The 23,624-nt window shown below is 34.8% G+C and overlaps 1 protein-coding gene across 1 annotated transcript in view; it reads left to right on the top strand.

Moving 5' to 3' along the window:
• The window catches only part of Mpc1 (mitochondrial pyruvate carrier), a 39,527-nt gene extending 16,212 nt beyond the window's left edge, over positions 1–23,315 (top strand). The window contains exons 3-5 of the mRNA XM_090375410.1: positions 8,323–8,403; positions 18,305–18,437; positions 22,444–23,315. Coding sequence (XP_090231536.1) covers positions 8,394–8,403; positions 18,305–18,437; positions 22,444–22,483 — 183 coding nt within the window. The 5' untranslated portion in view covers positions 8,323–8,393 and the 3' untranslated portion in view covers positions 22,484–23,315. The remainder of the gene's footprint in view (positions 1–8,322; positions 8,404–18,304; positions 18,438–22,443) is intronic.
• Positions 23,316–23,624: the final 309 nt, after the last annotated feature.

Genomic DNA, 23,624 nt, shown 5'->3' with positions numbered 1-23,624 from the left:
GCTGTTTGTGCAGGGCGGGGTTTCTCAAACTGGGCAGTGGAATACACTGTGCTGTCATCAGCAAAACTGTGGGTAGATTTCTAGTCAGTGGAAGGTCATTAAATATATAAGAATAAAAGAGTGGGAGAAAGAACTGAACTTTTTGGAACACAGGCACTAGTGGATAAGTTAGAAGACAGAGCCATTTACTATCACCTGGACTGAGCAGTAAAAGAGAAAACTCTACATCCAGTTACAAAAAAAGCAGTTGGCAATCCATAAGATGGAAGCTTATTTAGAAGACCTTTGTTACAAACACAATCAAAAACCTTTGAAATGTCAAGAGCAACTGCTTGAGTTTCACCAAACTTTCCATTGAATTTGCCCATAAATCACCACAGCCGATATATCACCAGTGATCAACACTAGCTGAATCCTTATTGGCGATCATTGATCAGATGGAAGGTTTCTAGATAGTTTGGAAATGGCAGTTAATGGATTTCTCCATTACTTTAGAAAGAGTAGAAGTAAGTGTAACAGGACGGTAATTGGATTGGAGGGATTTGTCACTCTTTTTTCATTAGCATTAGCAAAGGCACATAATTCAAGAAAGCAAGCTTATCTAGCATGAGCCAAAAAAAACACCCCTCATTTCACCCATCCACTCGCTCCAAATGTTTGTCAAGTTCTGCCTTGAATCTATTTAAACTATCAACTTCTACAATGACAGATGGAAGTTTGTTCCAGCAATCAACCACACGCTGGCTAAAGGCAAACTTCGCACAACTACCCTACAACTGTCTTTCCTCAATTTGAATTTATGCCCTCTCAGGTGATTATTCTGAGCAAGAGGAAGAATCCCATCAGCTTTGAGCATGCTCAAACAATTCAAGGCTTTATACACCTCAATCAGATCACCTCACAGGTGCCTAGTCTCCAGACACTGTAATTTGCAAAACTTAAGCCTTTCTTCGTAAGAGCAACCCTTTGTTCCATTCACTAATCTTGTTGCCCTTCTCTGTACTTGTTCCAACAGCTCTACATCCTTCTTAAAATGAGGTCTCCAGACCTGTATACAGTACTCAAGGTGTGGCCTGACCATTGCCTTATACAATGGGATAATCACCTCCTTATCCCTGCTAGAAAAATTCCTGTATATCATTGACAAAACACCATGAGCTACTCTTGCAGACTGTGTGCACTGCTCAGAAAACTTCATATCTGCCTGCACAATTACGCCCAGATCCTTTTCATTCCCTACCACTGTCAGTGTGGTACTACAGAGTTGATACGTTACTCTGGGATTACTGCTTCCCATATGTAATTCTTTACATTTGTCGATGTTAAACTTCATTTGCCACCTCTCAGCCCATCTGCTCAACTTTTCTAGATACTGTTGCAGCAGTGTATTGTCATTAATGTCACCTTGCCAACCTTCGTATCATCTGCAAACTTGGACATTAAGCCTGATATACCATCATCAATATCATTTATAAATACAGAAAACAACAATGGACCCAACACTGAACCCTCAGGGACTCCACTAATAACATTAGTCCACGAAGAGCAATGTCCATTGATTACCACTCTGTCTTCTCCCACTGGCGCCTCCGTAGCCAGGTGGGAAGGAGCAGCAGTGCGTAGCACACGCTTCTTGATTAGACCGGGGTTCGAGCCCGTCACCACCAAATACGGAGGATGCGGAAAGGTCAGGGAATGACCACTGCACCGGAGCAATATGGCCTTAGTTGCTAATGCTCCTAAAAACCAAACAACAACAACAACAACGTCTTCTCCCACTCAACCATCCCTTTATCCATAGCAGCTATTTGCCTCCAATGCCACACTGCTCCAATTTGTGCAGCACCCTTCCATGTGAACAGTATCAAAGGCTTTTCTAAGATCCAAATATATGATATCAAAGTTATTGTTTGCATCAAGTTCCTTTGTGACTACATCATAGTATCCAATCAAATTAGTCAGACAAGACTTCCCCTTAACAAACTCATGCTGTGTCCAAGCTATAACTAAAGTCTTGTCTAGATGATCCTGCAGTGCTTCTTTAACCAGTGCCTCCATTAATTTCCCTGGAACAGAAGTTAAACTAACAGGTCTGTAATTACTTGTCTCCCCCTTTAATTCTCCTTTGTGGATTGGGGTCACATTTGCACATCTTCAGTCCATGGGTACCTCCCCTGAGTCCAGGGAAGCTCTCATAATTATGGCTAAGGGTTTGCTTACTTCCTTTGCCGCCTCCTTTAATATAACTGGATAGATTCCATCCACCCCAGGTGCCTTTCTTGTGTTTATCTTCAACAATTTCTCCTCCACTTTACTCTCAGTTATTACAAGATTATCTAGCTTACTTCCAGAGTTGAATACACCTCTGGCATTCCCCTCCCTGAATAACTCCTCATGTGTGAATGTTGATGCAAAATATTCATTTAGTTTATTAGCTACCTGAGCAGGAACGTCAACAGGAATATCAAGTGGACCAATCTGATTCATCGCCTTCCTTCTAGAGTTTACATAAGTAAAGAACTCTTTGCTGTTTTTCTTCGCATCCCTTGCCAAGGATCTCTCGTAATCTGCATTCGCCTGCCTAACCACCTTTGTAACTTAGTTACAGACCAGCTTATATCTATCATAGGCTTCTGTGTCACATGTTAATTTATATGCATCCCAATCATTTTTCTTCTCTTTCACATGTCTAATTAGTTCATCTGACATCAATTTAGGCCTAAATCTTGAACAATATTTCTTAGTTGATGTGAAAAGCCTAGTAGCTCCCAAGATTAATTCTTTGAATGCTTCCCATTTTGAATTTGCTGTTGGTAACATCAGTTGGTTCCACTGTATAGAATTTAAATACTGTCTCAGACCACCGTAGTCGCCTTCACAAAAGCAAAAACTCTTCCATTTACCCCTGATGGTAGTTACCTCTTTGAGTAAATCCCACTTCAGCTCACTATGATCACTGCCACCTAGTGGTTCCTTTATCTGCAGGTTCTTGATGCATGAAGAATCACTACTGGTAATCAGATCAAGAGTATTACTCCCTCTAGTTACCTCCCCAACATGCTGATGTAGAAACAATCATCCAGTAAATCCACAAAAAGCCTTGCTAGTGTGTGAATGAGTGACCAACCCACAAATTCCAGTCAATATCTGGGAAATTAAAATACCCCATTATAAGACTCTGATTTACTGGCCCACTCTATATTTCCCTGTATAGTTTCTGATTATACTCATCAGAGTCATTATGCCTATAGCACACTCCTCTCAATTTTGATCTCCCAATGCTTATGTAACACCAGACTGACTCGACACTGCACTGTCCAGCGATGTCAACTGGCTTCACTTCCTTGGATCTTATGTTTCTTAACTAATAGCATAACCCCTCCTCCTCCTCCCTTCCTGTCGTGTCTATCCTTCCTGTACACATTGTACTCCCCAAATTCCATTTCTGCATTCCTTATATCTGTGTGACCCCACGTCTCTGATATCCCAACAATATCTGCCTTTGATGTTTTGAGCAATACCTCAAATTCATCAAATTTATTTACCAAACTCCTAGCATTGGTGTACACACAAGTATACATGCATCTGTTCCTATTCTTAGCTGCCCTAACACAACCCATGTGTTTACTTGTATTGCAATGACTCCCGGCAGTCTCTGAAATATCCTGCATCTTGTTTTCCAGGCTGCTGCTCATTCCAATAGATGCAGTGCAAGAATCACTTTCATCTCTGCCAGTGGCTACTGTTAATCTATTAGTCCGTGTATCCCCGCACTAGCAGTTTTCCGACCCACCTAACACTGCCTCGATAGCATCAGCAAATATTCTTGCACACTTTCTATTTAAATGTATCCCATCCCTGTAGAAGCAGTCTCTCCTGTTAACAAGTACAAACCATGCTGAAAAAAATCTACCCCTTGAGCCACAATCATTCCAGTGCCGAATTGATTGACAAGGCTCTCATCATATACTCCCTCCTGTCGTGTCTGGGCAGAATTGCAAACACTTTCAAATTCAACCCTAATTCACGGCTTTTTTCCAACAGTGACCTGTACTTGTTAAGTAATTTCACCAGTCTCCTACTCTTTTTTTTAGTAGTTTATCAGCTACTTGAGCAGGATCAATAGTCGAACCATCTATGTTAAGTGGACCAATCTGATTCATCCCCTTCCTTCTAGAGTTTACATAAGTAAAGAACTGTTTGCTTTTTTACTTTGCGTTCCTTGCCAAAGATTTCTCGTAATCTTCCTTCGCCTGTCCTAATCTCTTTTGTGACTTGATTACAGATCAACTTATATCTGCGATAGGCTTCTGTGTTGCCTGATAATTTATATGCATTTTTCTTCTCTGCAACAATCCTCATTAATTCATCCGACATCCATTTAGGCCTGAACCTTGAACAGTGTTTCTTAGTTGGTATGAAAAGAAGCCTAGTACCCTCCAAGATTAAGTTCCTGAAGGCTTCTGATTCAGAATTCACTGTTGGTATCATCATCAGTTGATCCCACTGTATAGAATTTAAAAACTGTCTGAGACCGTTGTAGTCACCTTTACGAAAACAAAAACCCTTCCCTTTACTCTTCATGGTAGTTACATCTTTAAGTAAATCCCACATCCGTACACTGTGATCACTGTCACCTAGTGGTTCCTATATCTGCAAATTCTTAATGCATGAATAATCACTGCTGATAATAAGATCAAGGGAAAGTTAAAACCCCCCATTACAAAACATTCTGATTTACTGGCCTATTCTATTTCTCTGCACAACTGTTCATTGTACTCATCAGAGTCATTAGGCCTATAACATACTCCTACTCTCATTTTCCCTTTCCCAGTGTTTATGTCACACCAAATAGACTCAACATTGCACTGTCCAACTGTGTCAACTGGATGCACTTCCTTAAATTTTGTGTGTTTCTTAACTAACAACATAACCCCTCCTCCCTGTCTGTTCTTTCTGTACGCATTGCACTCCCCAAATTCCAATTCTGCACTGCTTATATCTGTGTGACATCATGTCTCTGATATCCCAACGATATCTACGTTTGATGTTGTGATCAGCATTTCAAATTCATCAGTTTTATTTACTATACTTCTAGCATTGGTGTACATGCACTTGTTATTACTCTTAGTTACCCTTACACAGCTCATTTACTTGTTCCATGATAACTCCCAGCAGCTCTTGAAATCCCCAGCAACTTGCTCTCTCGGCTGCTACTCATTACAATAGAAGCAGTGCAAGAATCACTTTTGCCTCTGCCTGCGGCTACCGTTAGTCTTTTAGTCTGTGAATTCCCCCAATCTACTAGGTTTTTTTCCGACCCACCTAACACTGCCTTGATAGCATCAGCAAATATTCTTGCACCCTTTCTATTTAAGTGTACCTCATCCCTGTAGAAGCAGTCTCACCTGTTAGCAGGCACACACCACACTGAAAAAAATACTACTCCTTCCACACCCTCTCCAGTTCTGAATTGATTGACTAGGCTCTTGTCACATACTCCCTCCTGTCGTGTCTGGGCAGAATTATAGATGCTTTCAAATTTAACCCTAACTTGCGACTTTTTTCCAACATTGACCTGTGCTTGTTAAGTAAATCAGCAGATCTCTTACTCTTAAGGTCATTAGTCCCGACATGTACAACAATATCACCTTTTGTGCCCTTAAAAGATGATATCTGTTCCACCTATCCTTTTTGCATAATATATTCCCCGTCTCTCTGACAATAGGGTTACCAACAATAACTACTTCCTGTGGGACCAGCGCATTCTGCCTTGCAGATTGCTGCTGTGTTGTCTGATGCACAGGAGTGTGCTCTGGTGTTGAGTTGGGCAAGCTGAGAGCTTGACAGGCCCCTCATATTAATTTCTTCGAGGACATATACCCTAAGCCTCAAACTCTCATAGAAGCCCATCAGAATGCTGAGTTGGCACCTAATTGCTTCACAGTCTCTCTCTGCACCTAGTACACACAAAGACATCCTCCTTGGCTAGATCATGTCCTGTTCTAGACAGGTCTGCAAACATTTCATATTTCACACATTTTTTTTAGACTGTGATGCATTGGAGAATCGCCCCCTTCGATTCTCCTGTGATCCACAGTACTACTGCCACTTTGTGTACTTTGAGCTCGATGCTTTGCTGCTCTAGTCTGGGTCATGATTCGGTTTAAGTATAATTTAATTAACAATGAAATTATACTGATTAATTGATAGTACTACAATTGAACGGATTTCTAATACAGTGCTACGTATTTCGCTATTTAGTTTTACGATAAACCTTACGCTATGAAATTTGGGATTCTAGACAAGGCCTCAAACATTTCACATTTTGCGCATTGTTTTAGATTGTGATGTGTTGGAGAATCGCCCCCTTCGGTTTTCCCCACGAGCCACAGCACTCTAGCTATTCTGTGAATGCTGCTTTGCTGCTCTAGTCTGGGTCATGATTCCGTTAAGTATAATTTAATTTACAATGAACTTTAATACGATTAATAAATTTTACTTATTAATTGATAATACTATACTAATTTAACAGATTTCTAATGCAGTGCTATGTTTTTTGCATCTTGTTTTACGTTAAACCTTACGCTATTCCATATCATATAATAATGGCGGCAAGTTATGAACAAAGTATTAACTTTCAAAATCTCTATCTAAATTCAAAAATAAACCACAGAGCTTGACTAGAACTATAAAGCTACTTATAGAAAATAATTTAGTATAAAAATTAAGTCAATAAAACGACTAAATATAAATGAAAACTTACTGTTCACCGGAACTGCAAAAATCTTGGTCAACGTGGTAATAACCTCTTACCCCTAATTTCTCTAAGTCCATGTGCCCCTAAAACTGTATTTACTTAAATCTGAAGTATTTGAAGAGGCAAATAACTTCAAGTGTTGCTCAACATCTTGCAAATTCTCTTTCTTATTCTTTGGTTAGATGGAATTAAACATGATGGCATCCTGTTCTTGATGGCTGACACCCCTCTATACATGTTAAAAGTAGCAAGAACTCTTAAAATTCTCTTGCCTTCATTACTTCACAATACCTGTTTAGCACTTGCACTCCTTAGAATTACAGAGGAAGTATGTAGCTTATTTCCTGATATTAAACTGTTTATGTCCAATTACATGAAGTAAATTTTTTTGGAAGCTTCATTCATGTCTTTGGATATTTGGCAAAATTGCTTCTGTACATGCATTGCCCCCTAAACCTGTTGTAATCAGGAGTGAGACCACAAATTGCTGCTGCTGCCCTTTGCTATACAAAAAAATTTTGACACCTGAAAGATATTGTGTACAGTTTAGATGAAAAGGATGCATTATGAGACAACTGCTACTAAAGAAGTCAATCCATAATGATCTTATTCGTTGTTGCTCATAATTCAGACTTGCCAGATGTCATTGTATCACTTGAGAAAAGGGATGAGACTAGTAAAATTCCTGAAAGTAACCGATATTGTGACTGAAATTAGTTGCTCTTTACTTTACTTGAAGTAAAGCATCTCTCTCTCTCAACATGAAATTACAAAAAATTAATTATATCAGAGTATAATATAAACTATTTTGTTTGTAAATTATCTTGTTTAAAATTGGTAATGTTTCACATTATCAATTTTAAAAATTTTAAGAAAATTATTTTTATGTGTAGCATATGATAGCAGTTATCTGCATTTGTTCATTAAGAATGCTGGATTTGCATTTTGTAAATGTAATTATGTTTTCATATATAACAAGTTTTAAAATAAAGTCAAAAATTACTTTCTCATCATTTTGTAAGTTTCTTTACCTGTTTAGCACTTAAATTTGATAATAATAAAAATTTAGAATACATTTTATTCTCTGTTGATTCAGGAATGAAATTCATAAGTCACAGTCGAAAATACCATTGTATTCAGATCACTTTGTAAATCATCTTTAATAATTTTATCATTTTTAAACTTTTTTTATGAAAACTTAATATTACTTTCTACCACTGTACACTGCTCTACTTATTACAACTAGCAGCATTACAGATACTGAAAATACTCCTCTTTTATAAAAAGTGATAATCAGAAATGAAATAAATGAGACCACAATAAAAAAATTGTATCGCAGTTATAAATTAGAAAAATAAAGATTAAATAATTTTTAATTATAATTTTATAAATTATTCTCGTGCCTTCATTATTAACTAATCATTTATATGCCTTAGCATACAAATGATTCAAAACATTTAACTTTTGTTTTTGAGGTATTTTTCTTTTATGCATTATGAAAGAAATTGAACATTTACTTTTTCCTGTATATGTGAATAAATCCTTCCCTCCATCATTTGCAGTTGCAAACTGGGGTATTCCTCTGGCAGCAATAGCAGACATTAAGAAAGACCCCAGTATCATCAGTGGAAAGATGACTTTAGGTATAAAATTTTTGGCATAAAATAACTGAATATTTTATATTTAAATTTGATTCTTACATTTACTTAATATTAGTTTTGACCAATAATATATCAGTATGAACTTGCATAATATTATTGTGTTAATTTTATAGTAAATATCATTTTGTGTTCTGTGTGATATCTTAAATATCCTCTTCTAAGAACTTGTTAAACAGCATTGTCACATGGTCAGGTAGATGTTAAGAGAATTTTAAAAACAATAGTAACTGAAAAGTTCATTAAACATAAAGATAGTCAGTAGTTTAAGAACTATTCAAGTCAAGTGTTGTGGGAATTGGAATTCTGCTGATGTTCAAAATACTAAAAAACTGAAACAAGCTTCCGGGATGTTTGAAAATGGCCTTGGAAACCAGATTGATTATATATATATATATTTATTTGCTTGAACTCCCTGATTATGTTATGCATAATCAGGGAGTTCAAGTTAATCAAGTTAGACATTAACCATTCCAAACAAAGAAATGGTACCAAAATGATAACTTTTGCTGACTGCATTGCAGTAAACCAGAATATAACGCAATATAACACACTGGCATAAAACTAAACATTAAAGTTTCAGCCACCTAAGTGACTTTCTTCAGTAGCAGCTAAAACTAATACACCTAATATTATTAAAATGGTATTCTGTTTCGTGCCACACTTGGGAAAAAGAAAGATTCATTCGTTGCAGAATCTCAAGTGAGCATTGCTTCTCATAAGTTGACACAGTTGTCTTTTTGTGTGTATCTTCTTGATGAATGAAGGATACCATTTTAAGTATTATAAACATAGTACAGTCGATTCCAGTTATTTGGTACACATTGGGACTAGTGCATTTTGAAGATTAAGTGGCTGCCCCAATTATGCGAAGTTTCACATAAATAGTTAAAAATACAATGGATCCCTGCTTTACGATTGATTTTTTGTAAGATCAAATCACGTTAAGATGGACTCACCATAGTAAAGTACCGTTCACTATACAATATGTAGTAAGCGCTAGTCATTGTGATCACATTTGTAAATTGAATTTTAATTCTATTAAACAACAATTCTAATTAGCAAAAATAGGAGGAAAATTATGCACAGGCTATAAAAGTAAAGATATATCAAGAACAAAACAGTAAAAAAGATAAGCAATCGATAACAAAGAACATGGCGCGCACACAAATTGCAAGTGAGAACAGAGTAACAAGTTACGAAACTTAAAAAATAGGAATGAAGAGAAGATTCAGAAAATTTGTTTTTTATTATAATTGAAGATTTCGTGAAGGGGAAACACATTTCACCATAACGTGAAACCCACAGAATTCTAGCTATCTCTATTATCGCAAATTCAATAATGTCGAGTTTATTATCCATTTATAATAGATTGCACTAACAGAAAAGCCCAGTAAACAGGGGACTGCTAATTGTTTTATGGTTGTGACCTCCAGAAATTAATTGACAGTTAAACTAAAAGCAGTCCTGCATGTATACTTCAATTATTTTGTTGGAAATGAATTTGTGACATTATAACTTGTATGCACCTCGTATATAATATATACTTTTTTTTTATTATTCTGATTTGACTTTTGATAATAATTTCACTGTAATTTTGGACCACCAAGTCAAAATAAGCACAAAATAATATTTCATATTATTTATGTACAAGATTTTCTTTTTTACAAATTTTCAAAATTCCATGAAGAAACATGCCACAGGGCCAGCCACTAGTGGAAAACTTGCACATCAGGACCCACAGTTGCATTCAGGAAACTCACTCCTGAAAGAGTTAGAAACTGATTATTTTCAAAAATAAAGATGACACCCATCCCAAGATGCTTGGTGAAAAGAGTTCAGAGAAATTAGTGGCAGAATACTGGCTAGCATTGTAATGCTTTAGGCACATTATAGCCCCAGCAGCTTATGTGCCGTTAAACCCCCATAACACACACACACATTGTAATGCTTAAAACTAAGACATATCGGACTGCCGTTGAATTACATTAATCAAACATTCTTGGTTAATGGAAGTACTCTTGCTAAATAACTTTCAAGTAGTTCAGCAGCCTGAAAATTTCACCTTGTCATTTGACCTTTCTAAAGTTTGATATAAATCAGTGGAAGCTCATAAATGAATTTATAGTTAAGACCTAATAAGAAGGAGCTCTAAGTATGTTAAAAAAATTAATGATTTATAAAAGATTAGTTTAGGAATTAGTCTACAGCAGCAGCACCCAAACTTTTTATACCTTGTGCCCCCTTAAAATATTTCTTAAATTTCATCCATCCCCCTTCCAGAACAAATGCAAATAAAAATATTTGACATGACAGAATTTAGTTATGAGTATACATACTTTTATAAATGAATATATACTTCAGTAAATTTAATCTCAAATATTGACATAAAATATGCATCATACTTGGATTTGTGAGATGCTTTGTCCATATTTCATTTAAAAAAGTTCTTCGTAAAAACATGTGCTCCTAAAAAAAAAAAAAAAAAAAAACCCTGGGTGTGCACACCACACTTTGGGAACCTCTGGCCTAATTTCCCAGACTTCAGGGGCATTATATAGGTTATAGGAATTGCTGTTATCACCAGGAAGATACAAGTTTGCAAGGATTTCAGCAGACGTACAAGGCATTTTGATATGCTCTTATTTGTCGGGTGGAGGCTGCTCAATTCAAACAGCACTTTTTATTTAAAGTGAATAGTGCAATACTGAGGCAGCTCGTGGCAAAAAAAGTTCCTCCAACCACATGAATGGGTGTATTCAGTAGCAAATATGTTTTGCTTTGCTTGATATTTTATATCAACTGAGGCTCTGCTTTTTCTGTGCAATAATATTTTATAGCTGTTGTAGCATAAGGCTTTTGCCCTAAATTCATTCAATGCTTTTTATTTCAAAAATTTTATATAGTTCACTCAGTATTACCTAGAATTTCTGTATATTTAATGGGTATGAAATTAATAGCACATTAAATAATTCTTGTTATAAGGACATCTGAATGTAGGCCATAATCATAAAAATGGACTTTTACTATATTTCACATGGAACCTGGAATTATAGTTTCAGTTTAGAAAATATAGAAGTGTTATATAAATAACTGTTATATTCCTTAATACAGCTATGTATACCTTTTATTATCTGTACAAAGGTCTGCTTACCAATTACCACATTAGATAGAAAATATGTTCATATCATCATATTTTAAAATCAGTTCATTCAAACAGGAAAGGGGTTGTTGAGTTAAAGCAGATCCAGCAGACCAAATATATAAATAATTTTGCTGTTATTTTAACCTATTAGCTTTCGTTTAACAGAAATTTAATTCTAATATAGCTTTCTTTGTCATCTCCCACACTTGTATTTGTCCACTGTACCAAACATGAACACTTGCTTTCTTATTTATATTCTGCATGACTGCATAATACAAGATTATGTCCTTGCTTCATTAACCTAGACTTGCTCGCTATCTGCATATATACCAAAATTTTATTTTCCACTTGTGGCATTAGGGAGTCTTTTTTTAACCTGTATACATTTTATTATACAGTTGAACTTCCAGAAACCCTAGGACATGATCCTTATCAAACTTTGGAATTTATTGGGTTTTGGGTGATCATATTATAGTCATACAAAAAAAAGTGAAAAGACGTATTGCATTTCTGTATTACAGCTTGTTGATGGATATAATACTTTTTTGCTTATAATACTCTACAAGTGTCTCCAACATTGAGAGAAAGATAACAAACAGAACATAGACAATTATTATGCTGTGTATACAGTACAGTAAAAAAATTTTCAGCAACACTTAGCTGAAATCCCTATGCTTTATTTCTTTAACTGTGCAACTTTTCAAATAAATAATGACTATGTTAGCATTTTGGGCCACCACAATCATTTGGATCACTTGCGTTTTTTTTTTTTTTTATGCCATATTTATCAGATCATAAAATATACGTTTTTTTTTTCATGGAAAACATTGCCTAAATTTGTGTCCTGTGGTCTGAAGGTATACTAAGATACGGGCAGTGGTATATTTTTCTTTTAATCAGACTTTATGTTGCTATTGTTCGATATATCTGAGAGAGGGCTTATTCATATACAGTCATTCCTCGATTTGTGTGGGGGTTACATTCCAGGAACACACCGCACAGTCCAAATCCCCACAATGTGAAATATAGTTTATATAACATAATGAGGATTCCGTACCTATGTGCAAAAAAAATTAAATTGAAAAAAATTGTCTTCATTCAGTAAAAAAAAAAAAAAAAAATTCACAAACATGCTCATAAAATTAATCTTGCTAATGCTTACCTCTAGATTTTTAATCAAAATTCATTGCTTCTTCTTCTGTTTTCCTATGATAAACTTGCAACAGTATCCGGCACTTTTTGAAAAAAGTTAGTTAAAATTGTTTGCTTAGAAGCATGCTGTTTTTCTCTATAAATTTCTTCATAGGGAACTAAAGCTAGCGATAAAGTTCTGCAAAAATTTAAATTCCTCTCCAAATTAGGATCCATATCCAAAGCTTCTTGGCTATGCTGATTTGCTAGTCTTAAAAACTCAGCTAGTCTCTTTGCAGTCATATTTTTGTGTTAATCTCCTTTGTTTTTGTCATTTTTGTTATCTTCTTCTTCACATTGTGAAAAAATATCGTCCACTGATAATTGTTCTCTATGAGACTCAAGGACTTCTGTGATATATGCTGGTTCCAGTTCTTCAAATTCCTCACTAATCATTTTTCCAATTCTCACAATCACAACTACCTCCACCATTTCAACCATGGCTTCTTTAGTGCAGCTTTGTGACCACAGCATTTTTCCACACTGCATTCACTGTTGAGTTCTTAACTTCACCCCACTTGAATTCAGTATTTTTTACAACATCAAGAATGTTATAAGACTGCCTATTCCATCAATAACTTCTACAATTGTAAAAAAGATCTTCTTAGGTAATAAAGTTTAAAGGAAGCTATAACACCTTGGTCCATCGGCTGAATTAACAAACTTGCATTCGCTGGAAGAAAGGTAACATTCACTTGGATGTAGATCAGACAGATGTGCAGGATGCCTGGGTGCATTGTCAAGAATGAGCAAGATTTTGAATGCTATTTTCTTCTTCAGGCAATATTAGCATTAGTTAAAGCATATGGTGCAAGAAAGCAAGCTTATACAGCATCAATCAAAAAAAAAAAAAAAAACCTTCCCATTTCGCCCATTTAGTCACTCCAAATGTTTGTCCAGTTCATCCTTAAATTTATTTAAACTATCAACTTCCACAACAACAGATGGAAGTCTGTTCTAGCAATCAACTACCTGCAGTCCAAAGGCAAACTTCCGCAAATCTATTCTACAACTGTCTTTCCTCAATTTGAATCTATGTCCCCTCAGGTTCTTAGTCTGAGCAAGCAGAAGTATCCCGTCAGCATTGAGCCTTCTACACCTCAATCAGATCACCTCACAGGTGCCTAGTCTCCTCTCCAGATGCAGCAACTTGCAGAACTTAAGCCTTTCTTCATAAGCACACCTCTTTGTTCTACTCACCAACCTTGCTGCCCTTCTCTGTACTTGTTCTAGCATCCTTCCTAAAATTAGGCCTCCAGACCTGTATATAGTACTCAAGGTTGTGGCCTGACCATTGCCTTATACAAAGGGATAATCACCTCCTTGTCTCTGCTAGCAAAATTCCTATATATCATTAACAAGACTCCATCACTGGTGGTGGATCGCTCAGAGAACTTCATATCTGACTGCACAATTCAGCCCAGGTCTTTTTCATTCTCCACCTCCTTGAGTGTAGTACTGCACGATGTTTCTCTTGGGTTACTGCTACCTACCCATATGCACTACTTTGCTTTTGTCAATGTTAAACTTCAGTTGCCACTTCTCAGCCCATCTGCCTAACTTTTCTAGATCCTGTTGCAGTAGCATACTGTCTTTAGTGTCATTAACCCACTTGCCAACCTTTGCATCATTTTCAAACTTCAACATTAAGTCTGATATACCTTCATCAATATTATTGATAAATACAAAAAATAACAAGGGGCCCAGCACCGAACCCTGGGGTACTCCACTAATAACATTAGTCCAGGTAGAGCACTGTCCATTTATTACCACTCTCTGCCATCTCCCACTCAACCATCCCTTTATCCATTGCAGTAACTTGCCCTTAATGCCATACCTCTCCAATTTGTACAGCAGTCTTCCATGTGCAACAGTATCAAAAGCTTTCCTGAAATCCAATTATATAATATCAAAATTATTTTTTTGCATCCAGTTCCTTTGTGACCACATCATAGTATCCAATCAAATTGGTCAGACAAGGCTTCCACTTAACAAACTCATGCTGTGTCTGAAATATTACTGCAGTTCTGTCTTGGTAATCCTGTAACACCTCTTTAACCAGTGACTCCATTATTTTCCCCGGAACAGAATTTAAACTAACAGGCCTATATTTATTTGTGTCACCCTTTGAAACCCCCCTTGTGAATTTGCGATACATTTGCACATCTCCAGTCCATTGGTACCTCCTCTGAATCCAAGGATGCGCTCATAATTATGCTAAGGGTTTGCTAACTTCCCTCGCTTCCTCCTTCAATATAACTGGATAGATTCCATCCACCCCGGTTACCTTTTTTATGTTTAACTTCAACAATTTCTCCTCCACTTTGCTCTCAGTTATTCCAAAATCACTTAGCTCCCTGTTAGAGTATGATAAACTTCTGGCATTCCCCTCCTTGAATAATTCCTCATGTGTGAATGTAGATGCAAAATACTCATTCAGTTTATCAGCTACTTGAGCAGGAACATCAATAGTCGAACCATTCTATGTTAAGTGGACCAATCTGATTCATCCTCTTCCTTCTAGAGTTTACGTAAGTAAAGAACTCTTTGCTGTTTTTCCTTGCATCCCTTGCCAAAGATTTCTCATAATCTGCCTTCGCCTGCCTAACTTCCTTTGTCACTTGATTACAGACTAGCTTATATCTGTTATAGGCTTCTGTGTCACCTGATAATTTATATGCATCCCATGCATTTTTCTTCTTTGCCACGAGCCTCATTAATTCATCCGACATCCATTTAGGCCTGAACCTTGAACAGTATTTCTTAGCTGGTATGAAAAGCCTAGTAGCCTCCAAAATTAAGTCCCTTAAACTTCCCATTTAGAATTCACCATTGGTAACATCATCAGTTGATTCCACTGTATAGATTGGAGTTGATCCCACTTTTCTAACAGTGACTTTTCTAACAGTGGGATCAACATCAGTTGATCCCACTTTTCTAACAGTGACGTAATTTTCCTTGGCGATTAAAATCGCCAAGGAAAATTACGTCACTGTTAGAAAAGTTGGACTGGAGAGAGTCAAGTTGCAAAGAGAGGAAGTCAAAGAGCTCCAAGTGATTAGTGGAGTTGGGAGAACGGTAGAGACAACAGATGAATTCCACACAATTAGGTAGAGAGGTTTTAAGCCAGAGAAGATCGAAAAGAGGAGATTCCAAATTACCAAGTCTCTGACAGAGAATATCGGAATGGATATATGCACGGTACCACCTTTGAGGCAAAAGAAATCATACAGCACCACACCTCGACCCCACCCAATGTTGGTTCACACTTGGGTGGTCACCCACAGTGTGCTTGTGCATGGAGGTTATACCCAGGATTATTAACAGTCACACCATCGTGAAGGTGCAAGCAGAGGAAATGGCTGCACAGACCATCCGGACTTTGCCGAAATTGGGTCCACTTGACTTGAGTGTCACCCGAATATCAGTTCCATCAGCGTTTTAGACTCCTAGGTAGCAAGTACAGGTTGTCTGGCATGTCTGTGACAACTTCAAGGATCAGTATAACAATTAAGTCAATAAAACGACTAAATATATGTAAAAACTTAGCATTCGCCAGAGCCGAAAAAATCTTGGCCAACACGGTAATATCCTCATACTGTGAAATATGCTGCAAACATATCTTTTTGTTTCAAGACAAAAGCAATTTAAAAACCAATTACAATTTCCAATGTAAGGTAAGGAACTTTTTGATATTCTTATAAAAGCATGAGGATTTTTTGATGTATAAATTAGAGGCGGTTTACAGTTAAAGTCACCATCTCCATTGCCACATAACAAAAGTGTTAACCTATCTTTTGCAACTTTGAAACCTGTGGCAGTTTCCTTTTCTTTTGAAATGAATTTCGGCTTGGCATAAGCTTCCAAAATATGCCAGTCTAATCAGCATTAAACACTTGACTTGCTGGATAGTCCTTAGTTGCAATAGCATCCTTTAAAGTTTTAGAATACAAAGAAGCAATTTCCGTATCTGCACTGGCTGCTTCGCCTATTAATTTTAGATTGTGAAGACTGACGTTTTTTAAAATTTTCAAGCCATCCCTTACTGGCCTGAAAGACGTCTGCATTGGATGGACTGGCTTCTTCTTGTAAGCAATTAAAAATTTGTAGAGCTTTGGCATGAATAATATCTGAACTAAGATGCATTCTTTTTTTTTTTTTATTAATATCTTCTATCCAGAAAGAAAACGATTTTTCAATTTTCTCTATTAACAGATTTCTCACTTTTGGAGTGCTTTTTGCAGCCAATGATGTGGAACAGATAACTGAACTTCTAATTTTCTCAGCATTTTCCCTAATTCGTCAAATGCTAGATTCATTTATGTTGTATTTCTTGGCCAATGTCGCAAACTTTTTGCCATTTTCTAACTCCGTGAAGATTTTTAGTTTTCCTCTAAATTTAAAAATTGTTTTGTTGTAATTTCTTCATTTTAGGCACTAATTAAACACACTTTGTATAGAAAAGAAATATTAAATCAGCAAAAGCAATGCTTACCGATTAAAAACACTTTACGTTGCATGAACCAGAAAAAGATTCCGTCTAAACAGCTAACATAGGATAACTAATGAAGGGAGTTCCCAAATGAGGAAGTTGTTTCAAAAATAACCAGACAAACACACCACCGTTTATTTCTATGTTTGGTTATAAGAATCAGTTTTGAATGCCTTTGATATTTTTCTAATGCACATTTCTGGAGATCACGACCATAAAACAATAAAAACAATTTGCAATTTCCAGTTTATTGGGCTTTGCTGTTAGTGCAATCTGTTATAAACGAGTAATAAACTCGATCTTATTGCATTTGCGATAATACCGATAGTTGGAATTCTGTGGGATTTTACATTATTATGGTGAAATGTATTTCTCCTTCAATGAAATCTTCAATCATGTAAAAGCCAAATTTTCGAAATCTGCCCTTCATTCCTATTTTTGAAGCTTCGTAAACAAAAATCATGCAGGTAATAAAACTTGTCACGCAATCTAAAATTTTGGTAGTAAATACCTGACCACGCAATAGCAAAGCTGTGTAAATCGAGGGATGACTGTATCACTAGAACTCATTTATTTTTCCAAGAAAAATATAATAAAACACTTTCTTCTGAAAACTTCAGATCTTTGTCAATAAATGTGAAAACAGCAATACACTTGATATCACTGATAACACTTTTTGAAGAAATTGAAAGTTCAGATCATAACATCAGTAATGGCAAACGTGGTAATAATAATAATAATAAAGTTCTAGAAACTTGAGGGACTTGCAGAACACTACAAAGGGTCTCACACAGGCCATTTGTGCCTGATTTCTTAAATGATATAATCAAATGAAAATAAAATTTCTTAAATGATAATCAAAAGCAACACCATTTTGAAAATACTGTTCAAAATATTTCGATTATTTTTCCCCCCATTTTTTCATTTCCTCTCTTTAAAATATTTTCTTCTCCCAATTTTTAACAAATATATCTTCAAATCTATATATGTAAGGTTTGTATACATATAGTGTGTATTGTTATATATTACTGTGTTACTTATGGTATTATTTATTTCAGCCCTCTGCATTTATTCTCTCCTTTTTATGCGATTTGCTTGGAAGGTTCAGCCACGCAATCTACTGTTATTTGCTTGCCATTTCACCAATGAAACAGCTCAAATTACTCAAGGGTGTAGGCTAGTTAACTATGAGTATGTAAATATTTTCGTATATTAAAACTCTTGAAATATATCAAATATCTTCAAATGAAATATATTTTAAATAGCAAGAAATAGCTCATAAATTACTTTTGGTTTCTTTATATATATATTAATCTGATTTAACAGTACTACATGAAAAAGGATGTTTGATCAGGTGAATATAGTATCGATGATATCACTTGTTGGGAAAGTGCTACCATCCTTATGACAATAATATACTTACTGGTTAAATTTTCACATGATATGCTTCTTTGGAAGTCACAGCCTTATTTACTTAAATGTGTCATTAGACAGCATTGAATATGTACTGAGATATTTATCTCTAAAGTTTCCCTCTAAAAGCTTGTACCCAGAGTCTGCATCGTATCCAGGTATCATTTTAAGGGAGGGGGCATGATGACGACCGTTTTTTTTTTTTTTTTTCAGATAGCCCTAGGAACATTTATGCACATGGCTTTCATTCCTCAGTGTTTACCTTAAAATCATTGGGAAAAAAATTTAGACCATTTATTTTCTTATAAAATGGCATTTCACAGAATAAGTTATAAAAACACAAAAGTCCAAAAGTGCTGATACCTCAAAAACTTTATTGACCATTAACATACATTGGACATTACGTGAAGCTTGAGACGTGCTAACGGTCAGCAAATTTGGCACTCTCATATTCTGCTAATGGAGCATGTTCTCTAGTATATCATACTTCCAAATTTCCATTGTTATTTAATGGTTTTTAATATTGTTAGCTAAAGTCAGTTCTGTTGATTTAATTTAATTTTCTATTTCAGTTATAGTAATTTTGTTTCTGATTTTCATGATTTTGTTTCTTCAATATGATATTTTCATGGGCTTCTGTTATTTGAGTACAGTATATTTTTTGTGTTCCCCAGTCCCTTCCTTTGTGCTTATTATATAATTTACCTTACCTGATATTAAACAATAGTTGTGTCCAGCTTATATAAAATGACAAAGAGGTATAAGTTTACTTGGTTGTTTGGGTCTGCCTGGCTCTTCACTGAAGGGGGTACAATGTCTGAAACAGGTTATGTAAAGTGGCAATATTTTTTCTGTATTGGGTCAGTAGTCATTTTTTTTTATATCCTAGACAATTCAGTGCTCCTACTTATGGTTTTGTTACCGATTCTTGAACTTTTAAGTAATATCCAGTGTACGTTAGTGATCAATTAAGTTTCAAGGCTTCAGCACTTTATTCATTCCTTCATCTACAGTTCATCTTAAATTGAAAGAGGTATAAAAGCCTGTGAAAGTTGTGTTGTGTTTTAAAAAAAAAAAAAACAAAAATTATAAATACAATTAAGCACACTCCTTATGTTGAAAAATGTTAATCAACAGTGTGATTAAACATTTAAAAAAGCTATTAGCTTACAGTGAAACAATGGCTGTTAAAAGAACTTACACATAGCAAGGCCACTGATAAAGGATTTTGGCATCTAGAATCAGGATTTTGTGTTATCCCACAGATTTTGTCAACAGACCATCCAGAGTTTAAATAACTTAAACTTGCTGCTGCCCCCTCCTTCACAAATATCCATTCACTCCATAGTTATGTTGCACTAAAACCTATCTCTTAGCATTAAGAAATCAAGAGAATAAAACTAAAATTTTATTCCTCTGAAGAAGTTATCAGAGCACTAATTTATTGCTTGCTTTTTTCTTTTCCTTTTTATAACATAATTGTTTCTATGAATTATTAAAATTTCTAATTATGTTTGCAGGATATCTTACTTAAGACAGTGAATCTTCTCTCAATGAATGGAACAAATTATTTCAGTTACTGAAATAATTGCACTACATTAAAAATAATTTTGCTTTTGTTTATTCTGTTATTGCTACAATGTATATCTAACATGTAAATGTTAGCTTAAAAAAAGTTAATGGTCCCGAGGCATGCACTCATAACTGTTTGTAAAATTCTGTGTATGTGGGCTTCAGAAATTTCTCCAGTTGTTGACAGGAATCAAACTCAGACCTTTCTGGGCAAGTAGCAAACAGTGATATATCGTGCAAATTAGGCTGCCGCTGAGGGCTTTGTAGATGTAAGCTTGCACATTCTAGTGCTGTCTAATAGCAAATTCTTTACGGGCATCATTTCTGATCATACCGTGAAAGCTGCTTTCAGGCCAAAGTTGGGGAATTAATATACACATACATTAACAGCTATTTTGTACAGATGGAATTGAGTGTCATCTGTGTTCATTAATATGCAAATGATATTTTCACAGTACGTGGATTGATCAAGATGCTGCAACATGATAACACTACTTAACTGGCTATCTAGTACAGTCAGTTCTGCTATAACGTGGTACATGTGTTCCTAAAAATCTCCATGTTATGGTATTTCACGTATTAAAAACAACAGGGCTTATGGGAAAAATAGGGATGGGGCAGAGCATTCAAAAAATGTCCATTGTGGTAAGTAAAACACAAAGTTATAAAGCCAATAAAATTTTCTAACACAGACTTAAACATCTTCAATTTCTAAAAAATAAATAAATATTACAGTAAATATAGGGCTGTAATATATACATACTAATTGATATTTCTGTTCACTGACATTTTTTTTATTGTAAAATTTAAACAGTAAAAAAGATAAGCAATCAATAATGACGAACATGGAACACACAAATTCCACAAGTGAGATACAGAGTAACAAGTTTACGAAACTTAAAAAATATTAAGTTTATTTATGTCTTTTACATGATTGGAGACTTCATGCAAGGGGAAACACATTTCACTATAATAATGTAAAAACCCATGGAATTCCAGCTATCGGTATTATCCCAAATGCAAAAAAGATCAAGTTTACAACCCATTTTATAATTAGATTGTACTAACAGAAAAGCCCAATAAACCGGGATCTGCTTATTGTTTTATGGTAGTGACCTACAGAAATGCGCTCCTCTGCTCATGCTATCCTGCCTCACAAAATTTCTGTTCGAACAGAAAAATGTGAGTTCCTGAAAACGTGAGTTGGTCTGCAATACCGCCTGTTATCTTGTGAATACAGTGAATGACAAGTGTGTCTCCAACCAATACAACTACAGTAAATAGGAAATATAGCAATTACACACATTTGACATTTTTTAAGCTTCATAAACTTGTATGAATTGCTGCGCAGGTCATCTGGTGTTACTCGCAGATGAAATCGTGCATGAACCAACGCGAAAATTGTGTTATGCTCGCATTGTTCCCTAATATATCAGTCACATTGGAGCAAATTCGAATTGCAAAAATGCGCATTATAGCAGAACTAACTGTAGTCCCAATCACTTACTTTATGAGAACTCCCCCATGGAAATTTTACATTATTCTTAAAACATGCACTTGTAATACCTGCTTATGTTGCATAAGACATCCCAGACATGGCATTGGATTATCCTATGCAATGACCATGACTGTATACATTGTCATTCTGAATATATGGGAATTGCGATAAATATCTTTATGTTGTTATTTGTAATAAAATATTTTTTATCCATAATAATAACTTCTGTTTATGTCAGTTTTCTGTTTCTCATCTTAATTCTCTTTCTTTTAATCATATTAACATTTAATTTATTTGAGATACTAAGATATATGGCACATCCTTTGTATTGACACATTGTAAATCTGTATTGTCTGCCTGCCTTTGACAGTTTTTACCATTTTGTTACAACACTTGAAAACTCAGTGGTGATTAAAATTTAATGTTCAGAAATGAAGAACTTAAAGAAACTTCATTTCCATTTCCCATAAAAAATTACATTTATGCAAGAATTTTGTGTAATTTCTTTTTTTACAAAGTAAATTTTTTTTTTTTTTTTTTTTCCCATGATGTTTTATTGTATAGCAGATTGGATATGTTTTCTTTGTTTCTAAAACAGTATCAGCACAATTGTTGCAAATTAGCTTTATGAACTTGAAGAGTAAATTAATAGCTGTTCAGTCATTTGTGTTATTTATCCATAAATAATTTTTTTTTTTTTTTTTTTTTTTTCAGGTACCTTGGTAACAAACCATCTGACCAGAGCCCAGTTTGAAATTAAAATAATCAGCTTAGGAAATTAATTTTAGTTTAGTTCACTCATTTCACTTAATTTACTAAAATGATATTAAGAAGAATATGAACACTATTACTTCTGTACATATTCTATTCCTTATAGTAATATATAAACTTTCTCTAATTTTTTGTCTGAGAGATAATTTGTTGTGCTGAGAGATAGGTGGAAAGTGAGGAGAAAATATTCTTATTTGTAGACTTATATTTAAGTTTTAAACGTATACAAAGATTGTTTTGTAAAGAAAGTTGTTAAGTTATAAAGTGTATATTCATGAATGTGAAATTATTTAACTGTTATTATTATATTACTCTTTTTTTTTTTTTTTTTTTGAATGAGCACTTTCTGTAATTTCTGGATAGTTTATATATATATGAACTTTAAGGAATGTTTTAAAAATTTAATGTAATGTACATTGAAATATTAAGTAGAAATATATATATTGGCTATAACTTCTAAATGACTAACTGAAAAGAAATGTGTGAAAAAGATATTAATTCCAGTAACATAAGTGGAGTCATGGTAAAATAATTGTGCATACTGGTTTGACTAGGATAGTACCATATTCAGAGGAGTGCTTGCCCTGGTACTCCAAAAGGCTATAAAAAAAAAAAAAAAAAAAAAATTGCATTTGTACCAGTTTTTCCATATGATGATATGAGTTCAATGTAAAGAATAACTATTCACGACAGGGCAACAGTGCAGAATAATACATAAGATGATACTTGTTTATTTAGATTTATAAAATCTTTATTACCTATAAGTACACAGTAAAATGGGTTACTGAATAATTTAAATAGAAAGAAAACTTAAACAGGGGTTATTTATTTATTTTATTATTTTTTTTTTTTTTGGCAACTCTGTGCCATGATATCTTTTCACCTCATTTTGCTCATACTCAGCCAATAGTCAGTTAAGTTTCTTAACTTAGGCGTGAGTGAACTTGTAATTTTGGAAATAATTTAAAGAAGCCCTAAATTATCATAATTTATTCCTCCCAGAAAGCAGTATAAATTCAATCCTGATTTATAGAAAAAGTTAGTTTTATTAAGAAAATAAGATCTAACAATAAACATGAGCTACAGTACAATATTCACGGAATGAAATTTTCTAATGATCATAG

This window comes from Mastigoproctus giganteus, chromosome 1 (genome assembly GCF_048544385.1).
Source record: "Mastigoproctus giganteus isolate SK-2022 chromosome 1, ASM4854438v1, whole genome shotgun sequence".
NCBI classification, from domain to species: domain Eukaryota; kingdom Metazoa; phylum Arthropoda; class Arachnida; order Uropygi; family Thelyphonidae; genus Mastigoproctus; species Mastigoproctus giganteus.
This window is presented reverse-complemented; position numbering and strand designations above follow the sequence as displayed.